Raw genomic sequence first — 22017 nt, 5'->3', positions numbered from 1 at the left:
GGCTGGTGGACGGTGCTTAGTATTTCCTCAACTTATCTCAACATCCTGGTCACAAACTTTCTAATTTTACAGCTAAACAGTACAATACAAGATGTTTCTGAAAACATTTGAGGTGAGAAATAGGAATTACAGTAACAGAATATTACCATTTGATCAGAGTTCGTGAGTGATTGACAGCTGCTCAGAGACGGCAGGCTCCAGCTCGAATCTGATTGGTTGTTTTCTTCCGGTCTGTGAAATCAGATTCCACTATAGGAGCACCGGAGGACACAGAGGCACATGATTTTTGTCAGATTACCTGCCTCGTGCATTAGGCAAGGCAAGGCAAGGCAAGGCAAGGCAAGGCAGCTTTATTTGTATAGCACATTTCAGCAACGGGGCAATTCAAAGTGCTTTACATAAACATTCAAGAACATTGCGACAAAGTGCAAAAGAACATTAAGACATATTAAAATAGTTATAGAAACATAAAATCATAAAATATTAGAAAATAAAAACAAGCTAAAAAATAAAAGCTAGGATAGAAGCTAAAATAGAATATAACACACAAGAGTAAAAGTATTAGTGCAGTATTAGATCATTATTTGATTTAATAAAAGGCAGCAGCAAACAGGAAAGTTTTAAGCTTTGATTTAAAAGAACTCAGAGTTGTAGCGGTCCTGCAGGTTTCTGGGAGCTTGTTCCAGATATTTGGTGCATAAAAACTGAATGCTGCTTCTGCATGTTTAGTTTTGACTCTGGGGACACTAAGCAGACCTGATCCAGATGAACCTGAGAGGTCAACTGGATCAGGTCTATTACTCAGGTATATTACTGCCGGAATATAGTAATCGTTTAATAAAAATTACTTTTTTTTTAAATCATATTTGCTCCATTTCTGCTCACTGCAGCTTTAAGTACAGATAAGTTCCCATATTTCCGACAGCCTTGAAGGCAGCATTAGTTGCGCCTGTTGTGACACGCCTCGGCTGCAGCAGCCTGCAGAGCTCAGACTAGAGAAAGTAGAGAAGCTGGTTTGGTATTTAACATAACCTGTTTGTTCAAATTTAAACTGAAAGATGGGGAAGCTGGTCATCATCTCGCTGGTGATAGCTGCCTTTGCGGCGCTGCTCGGAGAGAGGATTGTCAATTTAAGGTAAAGCAACAGCTCCTTTGATGTCGAAACGATACAATGTTTCCACCATGTTTGATCCCAACTTTTTCTTTAAGGAAAAGTTTTATTGTGGCCACCTGCCCTATAATTTAACGTGTGCTTTGAAAACATTGCAGGAGAAGGACCCTCGCCTCAAGAGAGCTGCCCAATAATCACCTCCCCAACTGTGTTGCTCTCAAAAACCTGGGTAAGTAGCACATTAATACCAACAATGTGAGACTGGATGTTGGAGAACATTAAACATTAACTGTGCAACATTACTTTCAGGTGATGGCGCAGAGGATATCACGATTCTTGGAAACGGGTTTGCCTTTATCAGCGCTGTAAGTGTTTGAGTTGTAGAGGAGCCAAATGTGCGCCACTGATAGGAAACAGCAGTGCAACGCAGAGAAGTCAGCTTGTTGTCAATAAAACCTCCCTTATGGCCTTTCAACAGCAGTCAGGGCCGTTCACCTGTGTGACCTCACCTAACAGCGTTGTAATGTAAAAAGAAAACTCTTAAACATGCATTTTATTGATATGCTCAACATAGTACGGAGCCTCCCTAGACCCTCTAGGAGAAAACGTTTTATTGACTCGTTCCCTGGAGTTAGTAACTTGTTCCCTGGAGTTAGGTATCTTGTTCCCTCGAGTTAGTAACTTGTTCCCTGGAGTTAGTAACTTGTTCCCCCGAGTTAGGTATCTCGTTCCCTCGGGTCAGTAACTTGTTCCCTCGAGTTAGGTATCTTGTTCCCTTGAGTTAGTAACTCGTTCCCTCGAGTTAGGTATCTTGTTCCCCCGAGTTAGGTATCTTGTTCCCCCGAGTTAGGTATCTCGTTCCCTCGGGTCAGTAACTTGTTCCCTCGAGTTAGGTATCTTGTTCCCTCGAGTTAGGTATCTTGTTCCCTCGAGTTAGGTATCTTGTTCCAATGAGTTAGTAACTTGTTCCCCCGAGTTAGGTATCTCGTTCCCTCGGGTCAGTAACTTGTTCCCTCGAGTTAGGTATCTTGTTCCCTTGAGTTAGTAACTCGTTCCCTCGAGTTAGGTATCTTGTTCCCTCAGGTCAGTAACTTGTTCCCTCGAGTTAGGTATCTTGTTCCCCCGAGTTAGGTATCTCGTTCCCTCGGGTCAGTAACTTGTTCCCTCGAGTTAGGTATCTTGTTCCCTCGAGTTAGGTATCTTGTTCCCTTGAGTTAGTAACTCGTTCCCTCGAGTTAGGTATCTTGTTCCCTCGAGTTAGGTATCTTGTTCCCTCGAGTTAGTAACTCGTTCCCTCGAGTTAGGTATCTTGTTCCCTCGAGTTAGTAACTCATTCCCTCGAGTTAGGTATCTCGTTCCCTTGAGTTACATAGAGCACTTCTTCCAATCATTCCTGAACATTTTCTCCTAGGGGTCTAGGGGGGCTCCGTAACATAGCCTCAAATTAATGTTTGTTTAATCCCTCCGATGATCTCCAAAGATTAAAAAAAAAAAAATCCTACATGATCCCACTTAAAACCGCATGAACTTTCCATAAAGGTCAACTGGTTTATCTGTACTTGGCTATATATACTGCAGAAAAAAAGGTGTTATAAAGGTACTAGGGAGAAAAAAAAACCCTCTAATACAACTGTTATGCCATGAAACATGACCCAAGGCCTGATCTTTTCCAACCCGCTCTGCACTGTTTTATATGTTATGCATAATTAAGTTTTATTTTAAAATATATCTAAAGGGTCTGAAGTATCCTGGACTGCCATCCTCCGATGCCCCTGGAAAGATCTTTTCCCTTGATATGAATGATCCTCGGATGAAACCAGTAGAGCTGCGCATGCCGAGAAACTTTGATCTGGAATCATTCAACCCTCATGGCATCAGTGCATACATCGATCCAAGTGGTAAAAGCACTCGTGTGGATGCACACAAGTCTCTACTAAGATAGCACCTTAAGGGAAAACACCCTAGTCCAGTGGTATTCTACAGCTTTTTCAATTTGATCCAGATATAACAACATTTATATTTATCAACAGATATACATTAAAGGAATACTTCACCCACAAAATGACCATTTATATATCAATTACTCAACCCTGCATGCCTCCATGGTGAACAGAGAAACAAAACACGGAGAAAAGTCTTGATGAATTGAAATACTTCGGACTCCGGACTCGCTCGGACGAGTAGCGTGCTTGCGCAAACCTGAGACTGCTCATTCGGAAGTGTTTTAAATAGTTTAAAACTAGTTTTAAAAGTTTTACCAAAGATGCATGTGTTTGGGAAATACTGAGCGTACGACTGCATAAACAAGACTAAGATTATTCTGCACGAGTTGTGTGAGAGTTTGTAAACGGATGTTTTGATATAGTTTTGCTGTTGTTAAACGCGGCCCCCATTTACTTCAGTTCATCAGGACTTTTCTTCGTTGGAGGCATGCGAGAAAAAGAACGTTTTCAATTATTTTTTTATTTTTTTAAGTATTCCTTTAATAGCACACATTTAAGTAAATTTTGCAATCAAGAAATCATTTTATTTTCAGTTCAGCTGACTGTATAACTGCTGAAGACAGTTTGTATTAATGTGAATAAGTGCATGTAGAGTTGTCATTGCCTGCTGTGATTTTCACAATGGCTACTGTACTCTAAATATAGTGACACTACTTGGGTGTGTCACTATATTTCTGATTTGGATGCATTCTTAACTAGGAGAACAGGCTTAAGCATTGTCTGTGTCTGTCTTTTTTTTTATTATTTGAAGTCCTGCATGTCCCTCTACTTTTGCACACCCACACACTTTTCAGTTTGGTTGCCAGTATTTTTGATTGAGAATGCTTTCCCTGTTTTTCATCAGATGACACAATATACCTGTTTGTCGTCAATCATCCTGAACACAAAAGCCAAGTAGAACTGTTCAGATTTGGTGAGGACGACATCTCACTGGTGCATCTGAAAACCATAAAACATGAACTTCTCCACAGGTACAGTATGGTGACAAATTTAAATTGTACCTACCTTGAGCTGCATTTGAGATTTACTGCATGGGGAGATGTAGTCAATTGGCAACAATATTTGTAAAACTATCCCATGTTAGGACATGGTTATAAAAAATAAAAAAACATGCATATTGTGATTAATAATGTAAGGATTGGATATAATAATATTTTTTTATTCTGATCTATCTTTGCAGTGTGAACGATATTGTTGCCGTGGGAGTGGATAGCTTCTATGCAACCAATGACCACTACTTTTCCAGTGGTGTCTTTAAACATATGGTGGAGCTTCTTCTGGCTCAGCCTTGGGCCAATGTTGTGTACTACAGTCCTGAGGAAGTAAAAGTGGTCTCGGAGGGATATTACTTTCCAAATGGCGTTAATATCTCACCAGACAAAAGGTAAGAATGATATGCAGGGCTATGTGTGTGGTTATTCATACTTCCAATGTCTGCATTTTGTAATTTTAATCTTCTTTCTCATGTATAGGCACATCTATGTGGCAGATCTATTTGGTCACAATGTGCATGTGTTGGAGCGGAAGGAAGACAACGCATTGGTCTCGGTGAAGGTAAATAATTCAAAGTTTCAGCAATATGAAAGTACTTTGTCAGCTTTAGTAATGAACATTTAATACTTTTATTATATTAATATTATACTATACATTATTTCAAATGCAGTTAGTAAAGGCTATACCAACAGTCACTTCTTTACCAGCCCGTTCTCATTCCCAGGGCATCAAATACCAATGCTTTGTCACGTCCGTCGATGTTTGATACCGATGCATAAGGCACCCTTTTTTTTTAATTTATTTTCTTTTATTTAACCAGATTAGTCCAATTGAGATTAAATATCTCTTTTACAAGGGACACCTGGCCAAGATAGCAGCAACACCGTTATAGTAAAAGTAACAGACAACACATAAATTAACAACATTAAAACTTGCTCATAAAAACCACTTTAGCGTCGGTATGAGACTCACCAGGCTTTCCATGAACTATAATGTAAAAACCATCCGTGGCAATATTAAAAGCTAAGGGAGAGTGCTGTGGTGACGTAGTTTAAAGCGCGAAAGAGACACACACCAGGGAGGCGAGAGTGGGGGTGAATGGGTCCAACAAACACAAGACTTTCATCCAGGACATCGGTGTTTGTGTCCCGTGCGTCACGTTACAATCAGCTGTCCGTTCATGTCCTGTGTTCACAACGTTCAATGTCATTTTCACTGTACAAACGTAGTAGTTTTAAATCCAACCATGTTTTTTTTTTTTCTCCTAAACCTCACTATAGTGGTTTTATTGCCTGAACCTAAGCACATTTTGTTTAATTCACAACATTAAACACATGTTTACAGCAAGCGAAAAGTGACGCATAGGGGTCTGACAAAGCGTCAGTATATGACGAGTTGAGATGAGAACGCATTGTCATTACTGGACGTAACTTTAAAGATGCTAAATTAAAAATTCAGAGCATATCTATGATTGAGAAATTACTTCCATGCGGTTCTCAACATGGTGATGGTTGAGCCGGCGGATCGCAGCTAACAGCACAATCAGTGCAAACAACAGCAACAGTGCTGACAGAGCTAACAGTGTTTACCTGCTATGCTTCCGCAAGGACGCCGTGGGTTGGGACAGCTTTATCAGCTGTAATCGCCATATGTGTACAGTGCAGAGCGGCAGCGATTAGCCAGCCAGTGGGACACATAAACAGACTCGCATACATACAACACACACACAGGGGGAGAGTGACTTCTTTCTCTGCTCAGGTAGACATTACTCCACTATACAGTATCTTAACATAGCAAATAGTTGTTTGCTGCTATATTAATGCTTTAATATGTATTGATAAAGGACATCTGATTATGTTAAATGCAGTTAGTAAAGGCTATTGTTGCTTCTTTACTCGAGGTAACTTTAATATAGTTGCAATGGATTTTATTTTTTTACAAAATCTGTACTTAATACAAATAATAGGCACATATAGCAAATATTGTTCATATAACGTGATTAAAGCACTGCAAAACCAATGCTAAACTGAGGTAATTAACACATTATACAAGATGCATGTATAATTATAAGCTTGTCTGTGACATCTCCCCAGTCTGTGGCAGTCGGTTCACTCTGTGACAACATTGAAGTGGAGCCTGAAACTGGTGATCTGTGGTTAGGCTGTCACCCTAATGCATGGAAAGCTTACGTGTTTGACCCCAACGACCCGCCTGGATCAGAGGTTTGTCAGTTCACTTTTATCAGATGGCAAATTGTGAGACATTAGAATATAAAGTTTATTTTGCCATATTCTGCTGTCTATTTTACATCTCGTTATAATTCTTCCTTTCTCATGATTGTTTTCTTCAGGTCATCCAAATCCAGAACATTCATTCCGATCACCCAGTGGTGACTCAGGTGTACGCTGACGACGGCCATGTGCTCATTGGCTCCTCTGTAGCAGCTCCCTATGGGGGGAAGTTGCTCATTGGCACGGTGTTCCACAAAGCCCTGTGCTGTGATTTGAAGTAGTCAGTTACCCTTTAACATGATTTACCTCTTTACAAAGTTCTCAATCAGACAAGGCAATGATGATTTACATGGATGTTACAGATGATTTACCCTGTTGTACTAGACAGGATCTGATAATAGACCCAGAAAAGAGTGCCTGAAGATCCACCAGGAGGAGCAGGAGGAAGATAGATGTATTTTGTTTACCTGAATTTATCACAATGAACCCTGGGTGCAACAGCATATTTGAAAGTGGTCTGAAACACAGAAGTTACTGAACTGCCCAGAGAAGTTAAACCACTGTGAAATAAGTATTTGGAAAAAAGTATTTTCTATATTGTTAAAAAAAAAATCCTATATTTTTGCTTTGCTGTGTATCATGAAAAGACTATTTTTCACTGGTCACATGAAAATTTGAAATCTGTGCAGATGCATTGTATGTAACTGGGTGTTTTTACTTGTTTTGAATTGCTATTTTCACATTTGTGTCATATATTTGAATGTAATTAAAACAGTAAAGTGTAGTTTGTCTGGTGGCTCAATTAATGTGCACTAAAAAAGTCATGCAAGACAGATGACTGCACACACAACAGTATATATTATATATGTACTATTTAAATCTGGACGGTTAAAAAGATGCTTAAAAAACAGTATTTTAATATATGTCAATGTAACTTTCTTGCAGAACTCATATGTTGTTTTCCCACCCACAAGAAACAGGTCTGTCCAGCTTCCTCACTATCATTTTTTTTTTTTTTTACCCTCTACTGGTATTTTTATAAACAGTACAGTATTCATAATATCACACCATCCAAATTTACTTTTTGTTATTGGTCCATATTGGTTGCTGGGTGATAAGGTTTTTATTGGAATAATTGTGATATAAAGTATAATGTACTGTATGTAAAGGTGCTTCTGGGGTACACACTCATCTAGCTCCATCTGTGGTACAGCCATGGAAATGCGCTCTGAAAGTCTTCCTGTATGACCTTTCTAAACATGGTTGCCATGAAGAAACTACTGGTTGCTGCTGTTGTTGCTGCCTTTGCAGCTTTCATTGGACACCGATTTCTTAAACTAAAGTAAGTGGGTGTTTTGTTTTTTAGTAAATTAGAGATGAATTATGAGGGTATGTCAGTATAAAGAGGTTTAGTTGTACTGCTTCTAAATGTACTTGTTTACTACAGTAGTGAAGTATGGGATGCAGGTAGTGAACAAGAGCTAACAACTGTGCCCTTTTCCAACGTTTTTACTCCTTGCCCTTTTTTATGTTTTTGTTCTGATGTATTTAAGGAGAACTTTTAAACTGCATGCCCTGTTTTTATGTTTTTTATGTATTTTAGGAGGACTTTTGCAACACTTTGATGGAAAATAACACTTTTTATACCATAATCTACAGTCCCTTCTCAAATAAACTAAACTAACGTACGAGTTTATCAGAAACCAAGCTCTGCTAACGACACAGTTATTAATTATTATTGTAGACTTGCAGGTTCTGTTTTGTTTTCCTATGAAGGTCTTTGTCATTTAATTTTTTCTGCAGGGAAATGGCTCTCGCTTCCAGAGACATGCCTATGAAACACCTCAACTGTCGTTATTTAATGAATATTGGTAGGGATTCTTAACTTTATGTTCATGTCATTGTCTTAATTTTGAGAGTTGCATTGTCAAAAATGTCTGTTATTTAAACATGTTTCTGCAGTTTGACTATTTGTGTCAAATGTGATCACACATGAAGAGTTTAAAGTCCACTTAACTGACAGTGGGTCAAGTGTCAGCAGTGGGGTAATGTTAGGGTGGTAAAATTAAAGAACTGAAATGTATAACACATTGTATTTTGTTTTGTACAGAATATGGGGCAGAGGATATCACAATACTAAGAGACGGACTGGCCCTTATAAGCACAGTATGTTATTAATAACTTAGCATAGTTGCATCAATGCATTAATGCAGTTTCCTTAAATAATTCTCTACAGTATGTGAAATTGTGGGTCAACAGTTTTAAATCAGGTGTGATTACCGGTTAGTTGACATCATTCAGTAAGTAATGACTTCCTCAAGCAAAATCATAGAACTGCACCAACATCTTACATGCAATGTTTTCCACTTCAGGGGTTGAAGTATCCTGGAATGCCTTCTTTCTCCGATGACCCGGGGAAAATGTACGTTTTGGACCTGCTGCACCCGAAGCCGACTCCAGTGGAGCTGCAAATCAAAGGAGGGCTGGACCTCAGCTCTTTCAACCCACATGGCATCAGTGTGTACATCGATGAAGCAGGTAAAGTACAAATCAGGTGCAACATATCAACTATAGAACAAAGAAAAGAGAATCAGCGTATACATATTATTATGTTTCTATTACTACTACTGCTGCTGCTGCCTCTGCTACTATTACTGTTGCTACTACTACTACTACTAGTACCTGGACAGTTTAGCTTTCAGCATTTCTAGCAATGTATTTCAGCTCTTAGCTTCTTTAGCTAATGCATTTCAGCTTTCAACTCCACCAGTTTTAGATTTCAACTTCCAGGTTTTTCAGCAGTGCAGTGCAATGCACTTGAGCTTTAACATTTTTCAGGCAAGTCATTTCACATTTCTGCATTTTCAGCAGTACCTTGCCATTTTAGCTTTCAGCATTCACACACATTTTCTGCAGGAAATGCATTTTTCTTATGCTTAATGTTTTTACCATATATATGAAATATGGTAAAAACATTATTAAGCATGAGACACCTTTCATTGGTCCCTGTGAATACATATGAATTTAATCAAGTGGATATTACCTCTTGCAAAAAATAAATATCTCTAAAATATCTTGTTTTTCAATTCAGCTGTTACACAGGTCATGTGACAAGTAAGATGTTGTATGAGTAGTCTGAAGTGAAAATGTAAAGTATACGGGTCTAAATCTCAAAGGCCATTGTTTAAATGGTAGACTGTTGTAGCATTTTAACATGTGACATTTAAACAACTTTTAAACAATTGAACCAGGAAATCAGATTGTAAGAGGCAGCCCTGTTTAAAGAATATTTTGTTAAATTATATCATTGATTTTAAAACTGTTCACGTGTATACACATTCACAAACATCTACTATCCGTTCTCAAAGGCCAACTGTGGATTCCACTTTCAAGTATCTGAAGAAAGAGTTATACCTCCTTTCACAAATAGAGACATTCATGGATTTGACATTGAGCCATAATTTATCGTATGTACTTTAAAACTAGAAACACAAGTCTTGGTCTAAATGGTGCAAAAAAGGCTTGAAAAAACAGAAAAAAAAGAAGACAAAAAATGACATAAGACGACTGAAGTTCCAGTTACTTCACATTTAAATATGTCTTTAACGCATTGTGGTTGTTATGACGAGCACTCATCCAATGCATACCAAATGAAACAGACTGGAAGTGAGTCTCTGGTGATTGCTGTTTTCTGTTGAAGAACAATAAAGGCAAAATGTCATAGTATATAATAAGCCAGTTAATTAGAGAGTAAGGAACAGAATGGGAAACCAGCAGTTACAACCACAGATCTCCTTGACTCATGCAACAAAGCGCTGCAGATGTACAGTAATACGGTCCTTTGTGGTACAGTAGATTGGTGAGCAAACCTCATGTGCTTACTAGTTTATAATTTACTGGTGATGAGGTAACCCAACAAACTTCCATAAAACAGAAAAATAGATGGAGGAGACTTTCATTCATGTATGCAAGTAGAAATGTTGGTTTTATTTATATTACTTATCAGACTTTGGAGGACTTTCTTTTTTATTTTATGCAATGTTTTGCCCAGAAAACAGCGGTTTTGGAAAATATAGTTTTTAAGGTTTTTACTCTGTTTTCCCAGAGATCACTGGAGAGTGGACCATTGGGAAAACTATTTTATTCATAGTTGCTTAACTCGTCTTGGGTTTTTGTTTTTACAAATTGGTTTATGGGGAAACACATAACAACTAATTAAAAATAAATGAATAGCAAATACAATTAATAAGACTGAACAATAAGAAAACTAAGATTTTTAAAGATAGAATCTTTCATATTCTCATGAAATCAAACCAGATTTTTTCTATTATTAATGGTCTCCATTTCTCCTGCAATAATCGTGTAATGTATTAACATTCAGTAATGACCTCTAGTAGTTTTCATTGGTAGTGACGGAGTCCGCCGTTCCCACAAGAGGTTAAATTGTCTTCACATATACAGGGTATTTGATTCACAGGAATGCAGTGTGTAATCTGGTGTTACTGTTTGTACTTTGATCTCGTTGATATCAGACTCACTACAGCTGTATCAGAGCTGTCTTAAGTTACTGCTAATACTAACCAGACGTTTCCCACTGCTGTTGCTTCACATAAAAAGACATCCACTGGACAAATACGGGGTGGCTTTTATTGTGAAGCAAACACAGGAAACGCACTGTACCTGTCACAGAGGTTATCGTTGACTGTGATTGTTCATCAAAATGGTTATTTTCTGGGATCTGGAGCGTGAAACCACATTTGCTGTTACCATAGTAACCACTAGGGTCACCAAATCAACCAAGACTTACAACTTTAAGTAAAATATAAAATTGCAATGGTGTGACAGGGATACCAGAACACGGGTCAAACACTGACAAAACGTTCTTTATTCAACCACGCTGTGATGTCCGGAGAGAAATGTGCATGATTTGTTTATACTAGAGGTAAAAGAGTATGGGGCCATTATTGCAGCAAAACTGTTTGCAAATTTGTGTGGAGAGTTGTGTAACTGTATATCAATCCGTGTGTGCGTAATCAGATTTGTAAATGTGTAAAAGAATCTCTAAATGCGTACTGAAATTTGGGAATGTGTACAGGTATCTGCAAACGTGTATTCAGAATCTTTGCGTGCTAGTAAATGTGTAAAAAATATCTCCAAATCTGTATTCAGATTTACAAGTGTGTTGAGATTTGTAAATGTGTAGACAATACTGTAAATGCGTACATAGATCTCTGAATGTGTAGACCAGTCTGTGAATGCGTATATAGACATTCACTGATCTATCTACACATTTACGGATTTATCTACACATTTACAGATATATGTACGCATTTACAAATTTGTCTACACATTTACAGATATATGTACGCATTTACAGATTTGTCTACACATTTACAAATCTCAATACACTTACAAATCTGAATACATTTTTTTTTTTTTTTTTACACATTTACTAATCTAATTATGCACACACAGATTCTGAATACACATTCACAATTCTCAGTACGCATTTAGAGATTCTTTTACAGATTTACAAATCTGCACAAATGGATTGAGATACAGTTACTCAACTCTACACACACTTGCAAATAGTTTTGCTACAATAATGGCCCAATAAAAGATGAGAATAATGCAATCACACAACACATTGCTGTTTGTTTGCAGATGACGCTGTGTACCTGTTTGTTGTCAATCACCCTCAGCACAAAAGCCAAGTGGAGATCTTTCATTTTGTTCAGGACGACACACTTGTGCACCTTAAAACTATTACCCACCCCCTACTCCACAGGTATGTACTCTGTAATAAACCCTTCACAGTACCACACATTTTACATTTGACAATCTCTATAGAATCGTTTATCTCATTCATCATCTCTTTCAGTGTAAATGACATTGTTGCAGTCGGAGTGGAGAGCTTCTACGCCACAAATGATCACTCCTTTACCAATGAGGCACTCCACTTTCTGACTATCATCCTGGATCTCCCCTCGTGTGATGTGGTATACTACAGTCCACAGGAAGTGAGGGTGGCAGCCAGTGGCTTTATGTCCGCAAATGGCATCAACATATCACCTGACAAACGGTTATTCTCAATTAATTTCAGCAGTAATTGCATGTGCATATTTCTTAAGCTGAATGTGTTTCCATAGTAATATGTTTCCTTTGCAATGCTAAAATAATAAAACAGGAATGCTTTTTCTTTTGTTTTTACAGGTATATTTATGTTTCAGATATTTTAGGCCATGAGATCGACGTTTATGAGAGACAAGAAGGGGAACAATTAGTGCATGTTAAGGTAACACAGTGTTTTCTTATTTGCTACCCTCAGCCAGAAAATAGATAAATGAAAGGAGTAGTTCGACATTTTGTGAAATATGCTTATTTGCTTTCTTCCCTGGATTTAGATGAAAAGATCGATACCACTTATATCTGCCAGCTAAATATGAAGCCCCTGAAAACCCCCTGTAGAGCCTGAAATTGTTGTTGCGTTGGTAGGTGGATTTTGTAACATACTTTTTTCAGAACGAGGTCAGGTTTTTTTCTGAGCTTTCGCACGTCGAATAAAGGCATCAGCCAATGACGTTGTGCGGAACATGTTGATTTGCGCTTATATTTATGAAACAACATGGAGGCTCCGTAGTCTGAACCATGACAGCAACTTTATTACTCTTTTCAACTTTGACATAGCGCAGACCAGATTCACTCTTTCCGTTCTTGCCTTTCACAATAAAAGCCCTAGACATATAACATTCGCAGGCGAGTATTTTGCATTTTCTTGTCGTCTATTCGTCACGCCCCCGTTGTGTAAAGGCCCTTTTTCTCCACAGTGCTGCGTCAGCACTAAAGAAAGGTCTGGCTACACCCACTATCATTCATGGTATAGGGCAAGGCCTATGGAAAGGAGGCTGGGTCACGCGTCATTAACGCGTCATATCTTTGCGGGTATAACACATGCGCAGTAAAATCTGGCCTGCACTCGCCGAAATTGAGCCAATCGCAACGTACGACTGCAGCTTCAGTTACACTGCGCATGTTTTATACCCCATACCCCAAGACCCATGTCCGCCCTTGACCCAGCCTCCTTTCCATAGGCCTTGGTATAGGGGAGAAAACGCTCTGGCTTGTTCATATTTCTTTAAACCAATCACAATCATCTTGGGCGGCGCGAAGCACAGGATGCAGCGATGGTGCCCTTGCAACATAGATAGCATAGATAACGTGAGGGGAGGAGAATGCCGCAAGAAATATGCAGCCAATGGCAGACTTATACCCAGTCTACATCCGCTGAGTCAGAATACTTCATATTTAACGTACAAATATGAGACTGGTATCAATCTGGTAACAAGAAATCAAAAAAGTGTATTTCCCAAAATGTCAAACTATTTATTTCAACATTACTATTACTGTGCTTTTTCGCAACAAAATCCAAAAAACAATATTTACATGCTTTCCTCTACACTTTGTGTCAGTATTTCTAGAGGACAGAATATAAGTATCAGTTCATGTTTCCAACCAGTCTGTTGCTGTTGGGTCACTCTGTGATAACATCGAGGTGGACCACAGGACAGGTGACTTATGGCTGGGCTGTCATCCAAATGGTATGAAGTTCTCAACGTATGACCCTGAAGATCCTCCCGGCTCCGAGGTTAGTGTTGTTGTTGTTTTTTTTGTTTTTTATATGAAATTATATATTAGCATTGTTATTTGAATTTGCCTGATAATTTTATTCCCGTTTCCTTCAGGTTATCCGGATCAAGAACATCCACTCGGAGCAGCCGGTGGTGAGTCTGGAGTACGGTGATAACGGCCGTGTGCTCATGGCCTCCTCTGTAGCTGCTCCCTATGAGGGAAAGTTGCTCATTGGCAGTGTTTTCCACAAAGCCCTGTGTTGTAATTTGAAATAGTCTATGTATTTTTTTTCCATGGTCACAACAAAGACATGTAAAAAAAAAAGATTTGGATGAATATGGGATGAAAAACAAAATAAAATCTTGATTCACCATTTGCAAAAGAAGAGTAATCTTGGCTCACTGGCTCATTGTGCATATGTCATTTTAAAGCAGGAAACCGTCTTAACATTCATTTAGTAAGATTTTCACAAAGTTTGCTTTCTTGATACACAACAGTATTTATAATATTTTCATATAAACTCCTTCACACAGCACAGTCTGATTATTTCCACAATTTTGGAAAAGGAACATGATGTTTTAGAAAAGATCTTTTATCCTTTTTCATCTTTATCCATTGACGAAACTTCCTCTGCCACCTTGGAGATTGTAAACCTACATCCCCCACCACCAGGCAGCTGTACACTTTCCTTTTCCGTAGCATCTTCGGTAGGCACAGTGAAAGTGATACCAGCAGATTCTGGAGAATCAAATGTCCAACTGTCCTTGTTCTCCTCATTATCCGTCCTCGCACATTCTGCAGGTTCAGGCTCTTCGTTGCTTTCTTGTATTATAGGACTCACCTCGTGTTTGCCTTTGTCCACGACAGGCTTTGCATTTATGAACACTTCACTGATGCTGAGCATGCGTCTGTGCCGAGGCGAGTGATCCAGTTCCTTGATGTCGGTGGCCAAGATGTCGCTGCAGCTCTTGGAGCGATTTATGTTGTCTGCGGACTTTCTTCTACTTGCTGTGGTTCCGATCTCCTTGATGACAGTGTTGTAGTTGTCATCGTCGTTCTCTGATAGGAAGTTGAAGATGTCGATGACAGACGGCCTTACTTTTGGGTTGTGCTTCTCCTCTACAGGCTCGGGTTCCCCGTGTTTGTGCTTGTGTCTTCTTTTCTTTAGCACCTTGTGAGCTTCCACAACCATGTGGACGTTCCAGCTGAAGAACAGAGACAGCCAGGCAAGGCCCATGTAGATCCATATCTCTGCAAACACTCTGTACAGTCTGGGGTAGTCCTTGTCTGGATTTACACCTGAAATGAGAGTCAATGCACCGGCGAGACATTTATAAGAAAGGACTTAAAGCTTCAGTAGGCAACAATGTTTTGGCATCACTGGGCAAAAATTCCATAATAACTTTTCAGCATATTATAATTCAAGAGCTATGAGAGATAGCTAGACTTCTGCACCTCGTCATGGCTCTGTTTTCAGGCTTTAAAAATATAGACTTTGACCAATCACAGGTCATTTCAGAGAGCGTTCCTGTTGAGCGTTCCTATTGGCTGTGCTCCGGCTGGTGAGCGGTGCTTGGTATTTCCTCAACAGATCTCAACATGGCTGCCAGGTCACAAACTTTCTCTTTTTACAGCTAAACAGTACACTACAAGATGTTTCTGAAAACATTTGAGGCAAGAAATAGGCATTACAGTAGAAGAATATTGATTCATATTTGATCAGCGCTACCTAGTTTGACCGCTTGTTCGGAGTACGCGAGTGATTGACTCGTGGCTCTCATAGACGGAAGCTGGACGGTAGGCTCCAGCTCGGCTCTGATTGCTTGTTTTCCTCCGGTCTGTGAAATCTTGCAGATGCCATTAGGAGCACCGGAGGACACAGAGGCACATGTGTTTGGTTTTTTTCAGATTACCTGTTTTATATATTACTGTCAGGATATAGCGACCGTTTTATAAAAATATATTTTTTTAATCATATCTGCTCCAACCTGGCCTACTTCAGCTTGAATAAAAAGCAAAAAGTTCAGACCCACAAATAACCTCAGAGAAATGACTTATATTATGCAATTAATCAAACATACCTGCCACATAATCTCCAAAACCAACTGTTGTGAGTGTGATGAAAGAGAAGTAGAGGCCCTCCAGGTAAGTCCATCCTTCCACAGACATGAAAACAAATGGAGGGATCACCAGGTGCACAATCAGCCCCCATAACAGGAATAAGGCTGTACAGGTCCACTGCACCTTTTTCTGACAGAAGGGAGAAAAGAAACAAATAACATCTTTATGTTAAAATGACCTGATGGCGCAGTATCATTACAGACAAACACTACCTCCAGCTTTCAGTCAGATTCTTACCACTGAAACGCCTTTACGGATCATAACCTGGGACAGACGTTTGGCCCGGTCACCAAAGAACGAACCCAGCTCGCTTATCCATACCAGACACAGAGGGATCCCACACAGACCATACAGGATGCAGAACACACGGCCACCTTGAGTCTTGGGGGCAACATTACCATAACCTGTAGATCACAAGAGCAAATATCAACGCACTACACTGAGAGGAAGGAATATTTCATAAAGGTTTATACAAGGTAACTATTGACTTTATTCATGGTTAATAAGTCAATTATTAGTAATTTATGGATGGGAAATATATTAATGAGGACACAATTTGGGATGCCAGGTTGAAAAACAAATTGGCTACTGGGTATCATCCTCTATTATTATATGTTTTGTCCTTTTTTAACTTGCAGGAAAACCTCTCCAACGCACAGTTGATCACTTGCAAAGAATCCATTAGCAAATTAGCATTTACAACTGCAGATTTTCTTTTTCTTTCTTTTAAAACTTAAAAAAAAAAACATTGTAAGCCATCAACTGGGTAGTTATTGATTTTAGTAAATCATTAATCAGGGTCAGGGGTTTCAAGATGATTTCAAGAGCTGACAAAAGTTGCTTTTGTTCTTAATAACTAATGTATAAAGAAGTCATAAATTAATAATCCTATTACAATGTCGTATTGAGCTTTCTTTCTGTAATTATGTCTTTAAATGCATTTATAAAATGGCTAGAATAATATTCTCTGACACATAAAAAGTAAGTAAAAAATAAATAAATAACTTGTGAATTAAATCAGTTAACATAAAACTACCATATTTATATCCATGCCAGATACTGTAGATGTCATATATAGTCATCCAAACCTATGGTGGTGACAATTGTGGCAGCAAAGATGACAGAGTTGACCCAGTCCCATGAGTTGCGATGGTTGTCTCCAGTGATGGTCACACCTTGGCCCGCGGCCTCTGACACTATCTGGCAGAGTAAAACACAATAAAGATCAGATGGTCAAACGAGGCAGCGCTGATCAAATATGAATTAATATTTACTGTAATGCCTATTTCTTGCCACAAATCAGAAACATCTTGTAGTGTACTGTTTAGCTGTAAAATGAGAAAGTTTGTTGCGTCTGGTGGGCGGTGTTTGGTATTTCCTCAACTGATCTCAACATGGCTGCCGGGTCACGTTTTATAAAAATAACTTTCTTTAATCATATTTGCTCCATTTCTACCCACTGCTGCTTTAGGTATAACAGTAATGAACCTGAGTGGTTAAACAGCCACAAATGTTTAACTAGATCTTCTTGAAGATCTAGTTAACTTATTACTGTTTTGTTTGATTTTATGATGTCGTGATACACTGCTGATTGTTTTTAACTGGGCCTGTAAAGTGTCCTTGAGTGCTTTGAAAGGCACCTATAAATAAAACGCACTATTATTATTATTACAAAATAACAAGTACATTTCTAAAACAGATCATAGCAATGACCGAGAAATTGTACAAAATAATACAAAAACAATACCAAATACACATCTGAGTTTCCTTCCTTTTTTTTCCTATTAAAGGGTGTTTTGGGGTGTTTTTCTTTATCCAAATTAAAAAAAAAGTCATTTTTAAATTTTGGGCTGTATAAATAAAATTGACTTGCCAAGAAACAGTTTCAAACTATACAACACACTCGCCGTGTTTTATTGTTTAGCATCTTTATTCATCAAGTGGCAGGTCTGTAAACTACATACAAAGTCTTGTGGCAGGTCTAAAAAGGCACGTAATGTGAAAGAAATGCATAAAAAGCAGATAGAGGATAAACACACTGTTAAGAATTTCCCAGTAGAATAACAGTAAAGAACTGGCAGCAGGGTTGCCTTTATGTTACTGTAAAATTAACATTATTATACTGTCGCTGAAATTTACAGCTTTGTACTGTTAATGAAAAATACAATTTTAACTGTTTTTTTTTTATTAATTTCACAGTATTTTACAGTTAATTTACTGTTTAAAGATACATTATATAGCTGTTTTTCCACCTTTCTTTTACATCATCTTACTGATTTGTTTTAATGCACTATTTAGGTTGTATTTTTTACATACATTTTAATAAACATTATTTTTTGCCTAGATGAATAGACTTAGCAGGTTGCAACATAGGAATAGTCACACTAAATACAATTAAAGGCATTTGTTAGGAAAAAGGCTATAATAGACTTGTTGACACTTTTCCCAACATGTCTGTCTCTAGCTGGCTACAAGCACAGAATGAAACCATAACAACATGTGAGTGAAGAACAATAAAGCTAATTCACTGATTTTACAATCATGTACAATGAACAAGCCTCACATGTGCAGATCAGGTCCCAGAATTAAAAACATACTGCATGAAACTGTTACTGATGATACTTTAGACAGCTGATCAGCAGTAAAGTGCTGTTTTTTAAGAATGCATTATAGTTCAGTTAAAAAACGGCCTATGAGCGTAATTTAACAGGTTTTCTTTTGTATTAACAGTAAAGCACTGTTTTTAGCAATAACAGGTTAATACTGTTGAAATCCTGCTGTAAATTAACAGCAATTGTTTACAGTGCAGTATGTCTGAACCCATTCATAAACTTCTGCTACAACTTTCCCCTTAACAACGCCAATAACAAACTTGTTGGAAACGTTTTATTATGGCTCATCACAACTCACGTAGCCAATATAAACTGGCACACCTTGTGCAAACATGCAAATATCTGAGGTGGGAAGCAGAGACATGCACCTTCACGCCCCGAAAAACCTCCATGTGTAGTTTGAATCATGAATACTCCAACTTCCCTGTGCTTTAACAAACAGGAACACTACAACTTAAAGATCATTTTAGTCGTTTTATTGTAACATGATCCTTTTTGGGGCAGACTGATGGATGTTGTTGTCTATTCTTGATCAGGAAAAACTGGTTCTGTGGCACATAAAGGAAACGAGCTTCTCTTTTTTTTTTACTCTTTCATTGTGTAGGCTCACCTTTACTATGGCTGTAGAAACACAGTCTAATAAAGGGCAACATCTGTAAAGTGTTATTTCATCCAATAACTTTATGAAAGTTAATGGGAGCTCTTAAGTTAGTCAGTTTCTGTGCGTAAAACCGCAAAGTTACGCACAGAAACCAAAGTTACGCACAGAAATGTAAGTCTTTAGGATAAATGCTCAACTTATTTTCTAACTGCTGTGTTTTTTTTTTAATCTGTCATATCATAAACAGGATTCATACCTCCAAAATCTCATCCAGACCATCTTGTGTTAAGCAGGCATACTTCTCCAAGAGGATTTTCTTCTGAAGGAGATATTCGTCTGTAGATGATTTGTAGTTTGGCTCTTCGAGAATCTGGAATATCGCAGCTCCGATGGACAGGTAGAAAATCACACATGAGGTTAAAAACGGACCCTTATCGGCCATATTAAAGGCATCACTTCAGGCTTTAAGTCGAAGAGTAGATCTCATTCCTACTGAGGTCCTCTGACGTTATCCGACCTGCTCTGCTGTCTTCCTGGTAACAAAACAACACATAAAGGGGCTGTTGCTTCAGTGATACAAACTCAGCTCCATTGTTCAGAGAGATTTGTTCATCAGGCGCTGTGTTTTTAGCCTTAGTCTATATATACATTATTTTTTATTATCAAATGTATTATCATATAGATAAATAAGAGTGGAGAAATAAAAAATAAATTAAAAAAAAACACATTTAGTCTCACAAAATGTGGTTTCAAAATGTCTCAAAATGACCACCATTGTCTATATGGATGCCAAATCGACATATTCTTGTCTTATTTCCCCTTTCAATATTTTTTTATTTTCAACATAATAAAATGACACAATACAAAGACCTACCATTGAGACAAGACATACTGAAAACCCCAAAACAAAAACACACGCACAAAAACAACAACAAAGAAATAAAATAAATAAGAATAAAATGTGAACATCAGCAATAGTTAAAATGTATTATCATATAGATAAAAAAAAGAGTGGAGAAATTCAAAAAAACATTTAGTCTCACAAAATGTGGTTTCAAAATGTCTCGAAATGACCACTCTGTTGACATTAAATTGTCTATATGGATGCCAAATCGACATATTCTTGTCTTATTTCCTCTTTCAATATTTTTTTTATTTTCCATATAATAAAATGACACAATACAAAGACCTACCATTGAGACAAGACATACTGAAAACCCCAAAACAAAAACAACAACAAAGAAATAAAATAAATAAGAATAAAATGTGAACATCAGCAATAGTTTTTTTTTTTATATATATATATTTACTGTATTGTTATTGTTGTTATTATATATATCTTGTCCTAGTTGTTGGTTATCACTATTATGTAGTCATATTATTCCTTTATATTAATCTTGTCTCTAGGTGGAGGCTTCAGATAAGCCCAGTGGGGTTTTTGCCTCTTCCTGCAATTTATATTATTCGTTTATTTCTTTTGTTATGTTGTATAGTCTTAAATTGTGCAAAATAAATAAACAAATAAACAAAACAATTGTCAAAACTCTGTGAATTTAACAATTACACATACTCATACTGTTATATTTGTTACAACCATTCATTACTCTTGACCATTTCCTCTTCCGGGTATATTGCTATTGGGGACCAGTCACTTACAAACCAGGGATGCACCGATCCAACTTTTTCAGTCCCGATACCGATAGCAATACCTGGGCTTTGGGTATCGCCCGATACCGAATACCGATCTGATACCAGTGTTTAATCGATAAGCTGTATGTCTCACTGTGTGGAAGTGACTGGGATCATTCTTTTATGTGTAAGGCAACACCAGGCTTGACTTTGCTTTCCTAAATTTGGAAAAACAAAATGTGACCTGTAAATACATAGATATAAATGTATTTCATTGTTCTTTATTATTAAAATAATAAATCGTACACCAGCAACTTGGTAAGAAATCTTCAAAATCAACAAGAATTACAATTCAGGTGTAAATCTTTTTAATGCAGCAACAAATTGGTCAAAACTTAAATTAAAATTCCAGTATATAATGTATATATTATATAAACATAGAACTTAATTGAATAGATCAGCTCCATTGTCACCGATACCCGATCTAGCTATTTGAGTCAGTATCGGCCTGATATCCGATCCAGTATCGGTATCTGTGCATTCCTGTTACAAACACATCAAGAGTACCTCTTAACACATGTGATAGCCTCTCCAATGGCAAAATATACATACATAGGTGTGTATACAATGCTACAATATCAGGGGGTTCTTCGTCCAACCATTTTTGTAATATTGTGAGGCGTGCAGCATACACAGCGACTCTAAGAATGTACCTGTACCTACGTTCATAATTGGAGTCTAATCCCAGTAGAAAATGATGTGGATTTAGAGGTATATCTATACCAAATACTTCCTTCATCTCGTTTTGGACTGACAGACAAAAAGTTTTAGGGCACGACCACATAAGATGATTATATGTGCCTTATTTTCAATGTAAAATGACTAGGCCAGTGTGTATATGCAAATATGCAGTGTCTGTCTATTTATCTCTATCCTTTCTGACATGATTGCAGAATACCTCCATGAAGCAGTAATAGACATATTCGACAGGGGGCAACATGTCTTCAGTAGGCCACACACTTGTGTGGAGAAATGCTTGCGTATGAAATGGTGTGTGTGTGTTGGTAGTGAGTGACAGTTGCTCTTA

The 22017-nt window shown here is 37.8% G+C and overlaps 3 protein-coding genes across 4 annotated transcripts; 2 read left to right on the top strand and 1 right to left on the bottom strand.

The window, feature by feature from the left end:
- The first annotated feature begins 932 nt into the window (after nucleotides 1–932).
- LOC119497262 (serum paraoxonase/arylesterase 2-like) lies at nucleotides 933–7122 on the top strand. Its single transcript, XM_037785253.1, has 9 exons — nucleotides 933–1135; nucleotides 1270–1340; nucleotides 1421–1476; nucleotides 2847–3009; nucleotides 3959–4085; nucleotides 4295–4498; nucleotides 4587–4668; nucleotides 6201–6329; nucleotides 6458–7122. Exons 1-9 carry the CDS (start codon nucleotides 1059–1061, stop codon nucleotides 6617–6619), a joined length of 1071 nt encoding a protein of 356 aa, XP_037641181.1. The 5' UTR covers nucleotides 933–1058; the 3' UTR covers nucleotides 6620–7122.
- A 154-nt stretch (nucleotides 7123–7276) lies between these two features.
- Nucleotides 7277–14349, top strand: LOC119497261 (serum paraoxonase/arylesterase 2-like). 2 transcript variants are annotated; one of them, XM_037785252.1, is made up of 9 exons: nucleotides 7277–7680; nucleotides 8142–8209; nucleotides 8449–8504; nucleotides 8711–8876; nucleotides 12003–12126; nucleotides 12220–12420; nucleotides 12552–12633; nucleotides 13855–13983; nucleotides 14081–14349. In XM_037785252.1, exons 1-9 carry the CDS (start codon nucleotides 7583–7585, stop codon nucleotides 14240–14242), a joined length of 1086 nt encoding a protein of 361 aa, XP_037641180.1. In that variant the 5' UTR covers nucleotides 7277–7582; the 3' UTR covers nucleotides 14243–14349. The 2 variants fall into 2 exon arrangements, with proteins under 2 accessions (XP_037641180.1, XP_037641179.1); XM_037785251.1 differs by having other exon boundaries at nucleotides 12003–12420.
- On the bottom strand, nucleotides 14346–19888 carry LOC119497260 (potassium channel subfamily K member 5-like). Its single transcript, XM_037785250.1, has 5 exons — nucleotides 19558–19888; nucleotides 17177–17288; nucleotides 16326–16492; nucleotides 16049–16217; nucleotides 14346–15266 (listed from the first exon to the last, which is right to left on the bottom strand). The coding sequence occupies exons 1-5, from the start codon at nucleotides 19741–19743 to the stop codon at nucleotides 14560–14562; spliced, it is 1341 nt and encodes a 446-aa protein (XP_037641178.1). The 5' UTR covers nucleotides 19744–19888; the 3' UTR covers nucleotides 14346–14559.
- Nucleotides 19889–22017: the final 2129 nt, after the last annotated feature.

The sequence above is a fragment of the Sebastes umbrosus genome, chromosome 11 (genome assembly GCF_015220745.1).
Source record: "Sebastes umbrosus isolate fSebUmb1 chromosome 11, fSebUmb1.pri, whole genome shotgun sequence".
Taxonomy (NCBI): Eukaryota; Metazoa; Chordata; class Actinopteri; order Perciformes; family Sebastidae; genus Sebastes; species Sebastes umbrosus.
Note: the sequence above shows the minus strand (reverse complement) of the source record. Positions and strands in the feature narration are given on the sequence as shown.

What these genes read in the sequence shown, in the direction of transcription:
- LOC119497262 (XM_037785253.1), top strand. Translation starts at nt 1,059, where the DNA reads ATGGGGAAGCTGGTCATCATCTCGCTGGTGATAGCTGCCTTTGCGGCG. An exon ending in GGTTTGCCTTTATCAGCGCT is followed by an intron (nt 1,477 to 2,846) that starts GTAAGTGTTTGA and finishes ATATATCTAAAG; the next exon opens with GGTCTGAAGTATCCTGGACT. An exon ending in TGCATACATCGATCCAAGTG is followed by an intron (nt 3,010 to 3,958) that starts GTAAAAGCACTC and finishes GTTTTTCATCAG; the next exon opens with ATGACACAATATACCTGTTT.
- LOC119497261 (XM_037785251.1), top strand. Translation starts at nt 7,583, where the DNA reads ATGACCTTTCTAAACATGGTTGCCATGAAGAAACTACTGGTTGCTGCT. An exon ending in GACTGGCCCTTATAAGCACA is followed by an intron (nt 8,505 to 8,710) that starts GTATGTTATTAA and finishes TTTCCACTTCAG; the next exon opens with GGGTTGAAGTATCCTGGAAT. An exon ending in AACATATCACCTGACAAACG is followed by an intron (nt 12,421 to 12,551) that starts GTTATTCTCAAT and finishes TTGTTTTTACAG; the next exon opens with GTATATTTATGTTTCAGATA.
- LOC119497260 (XM_037785250.1), bottom strand. Translation starts at nt 19,743, where the DNA reads ATGGCCGATAAGGGTCCGTTTTTAACCTCATGTGTGATTTTCTACCTG. An exon ending in GTCTGGATGAGATTTTGGAG is followed by an intron (nt 17,289 to 19,557) that starts GTATGAATCCTG and finishes TTACTCTGCCAG; the next exon opens with ATAGTGTCAGAGGCCGCGGG. An exon ending in TTTTGGAGATTATGTGGCAG is followed by an intron (nt 15,267 to 16,048) that starts GTATGTTTGATT and finishes CTCTCATTTCAG; the next exon opens with GTGTAAATCCAGACAAGGAC.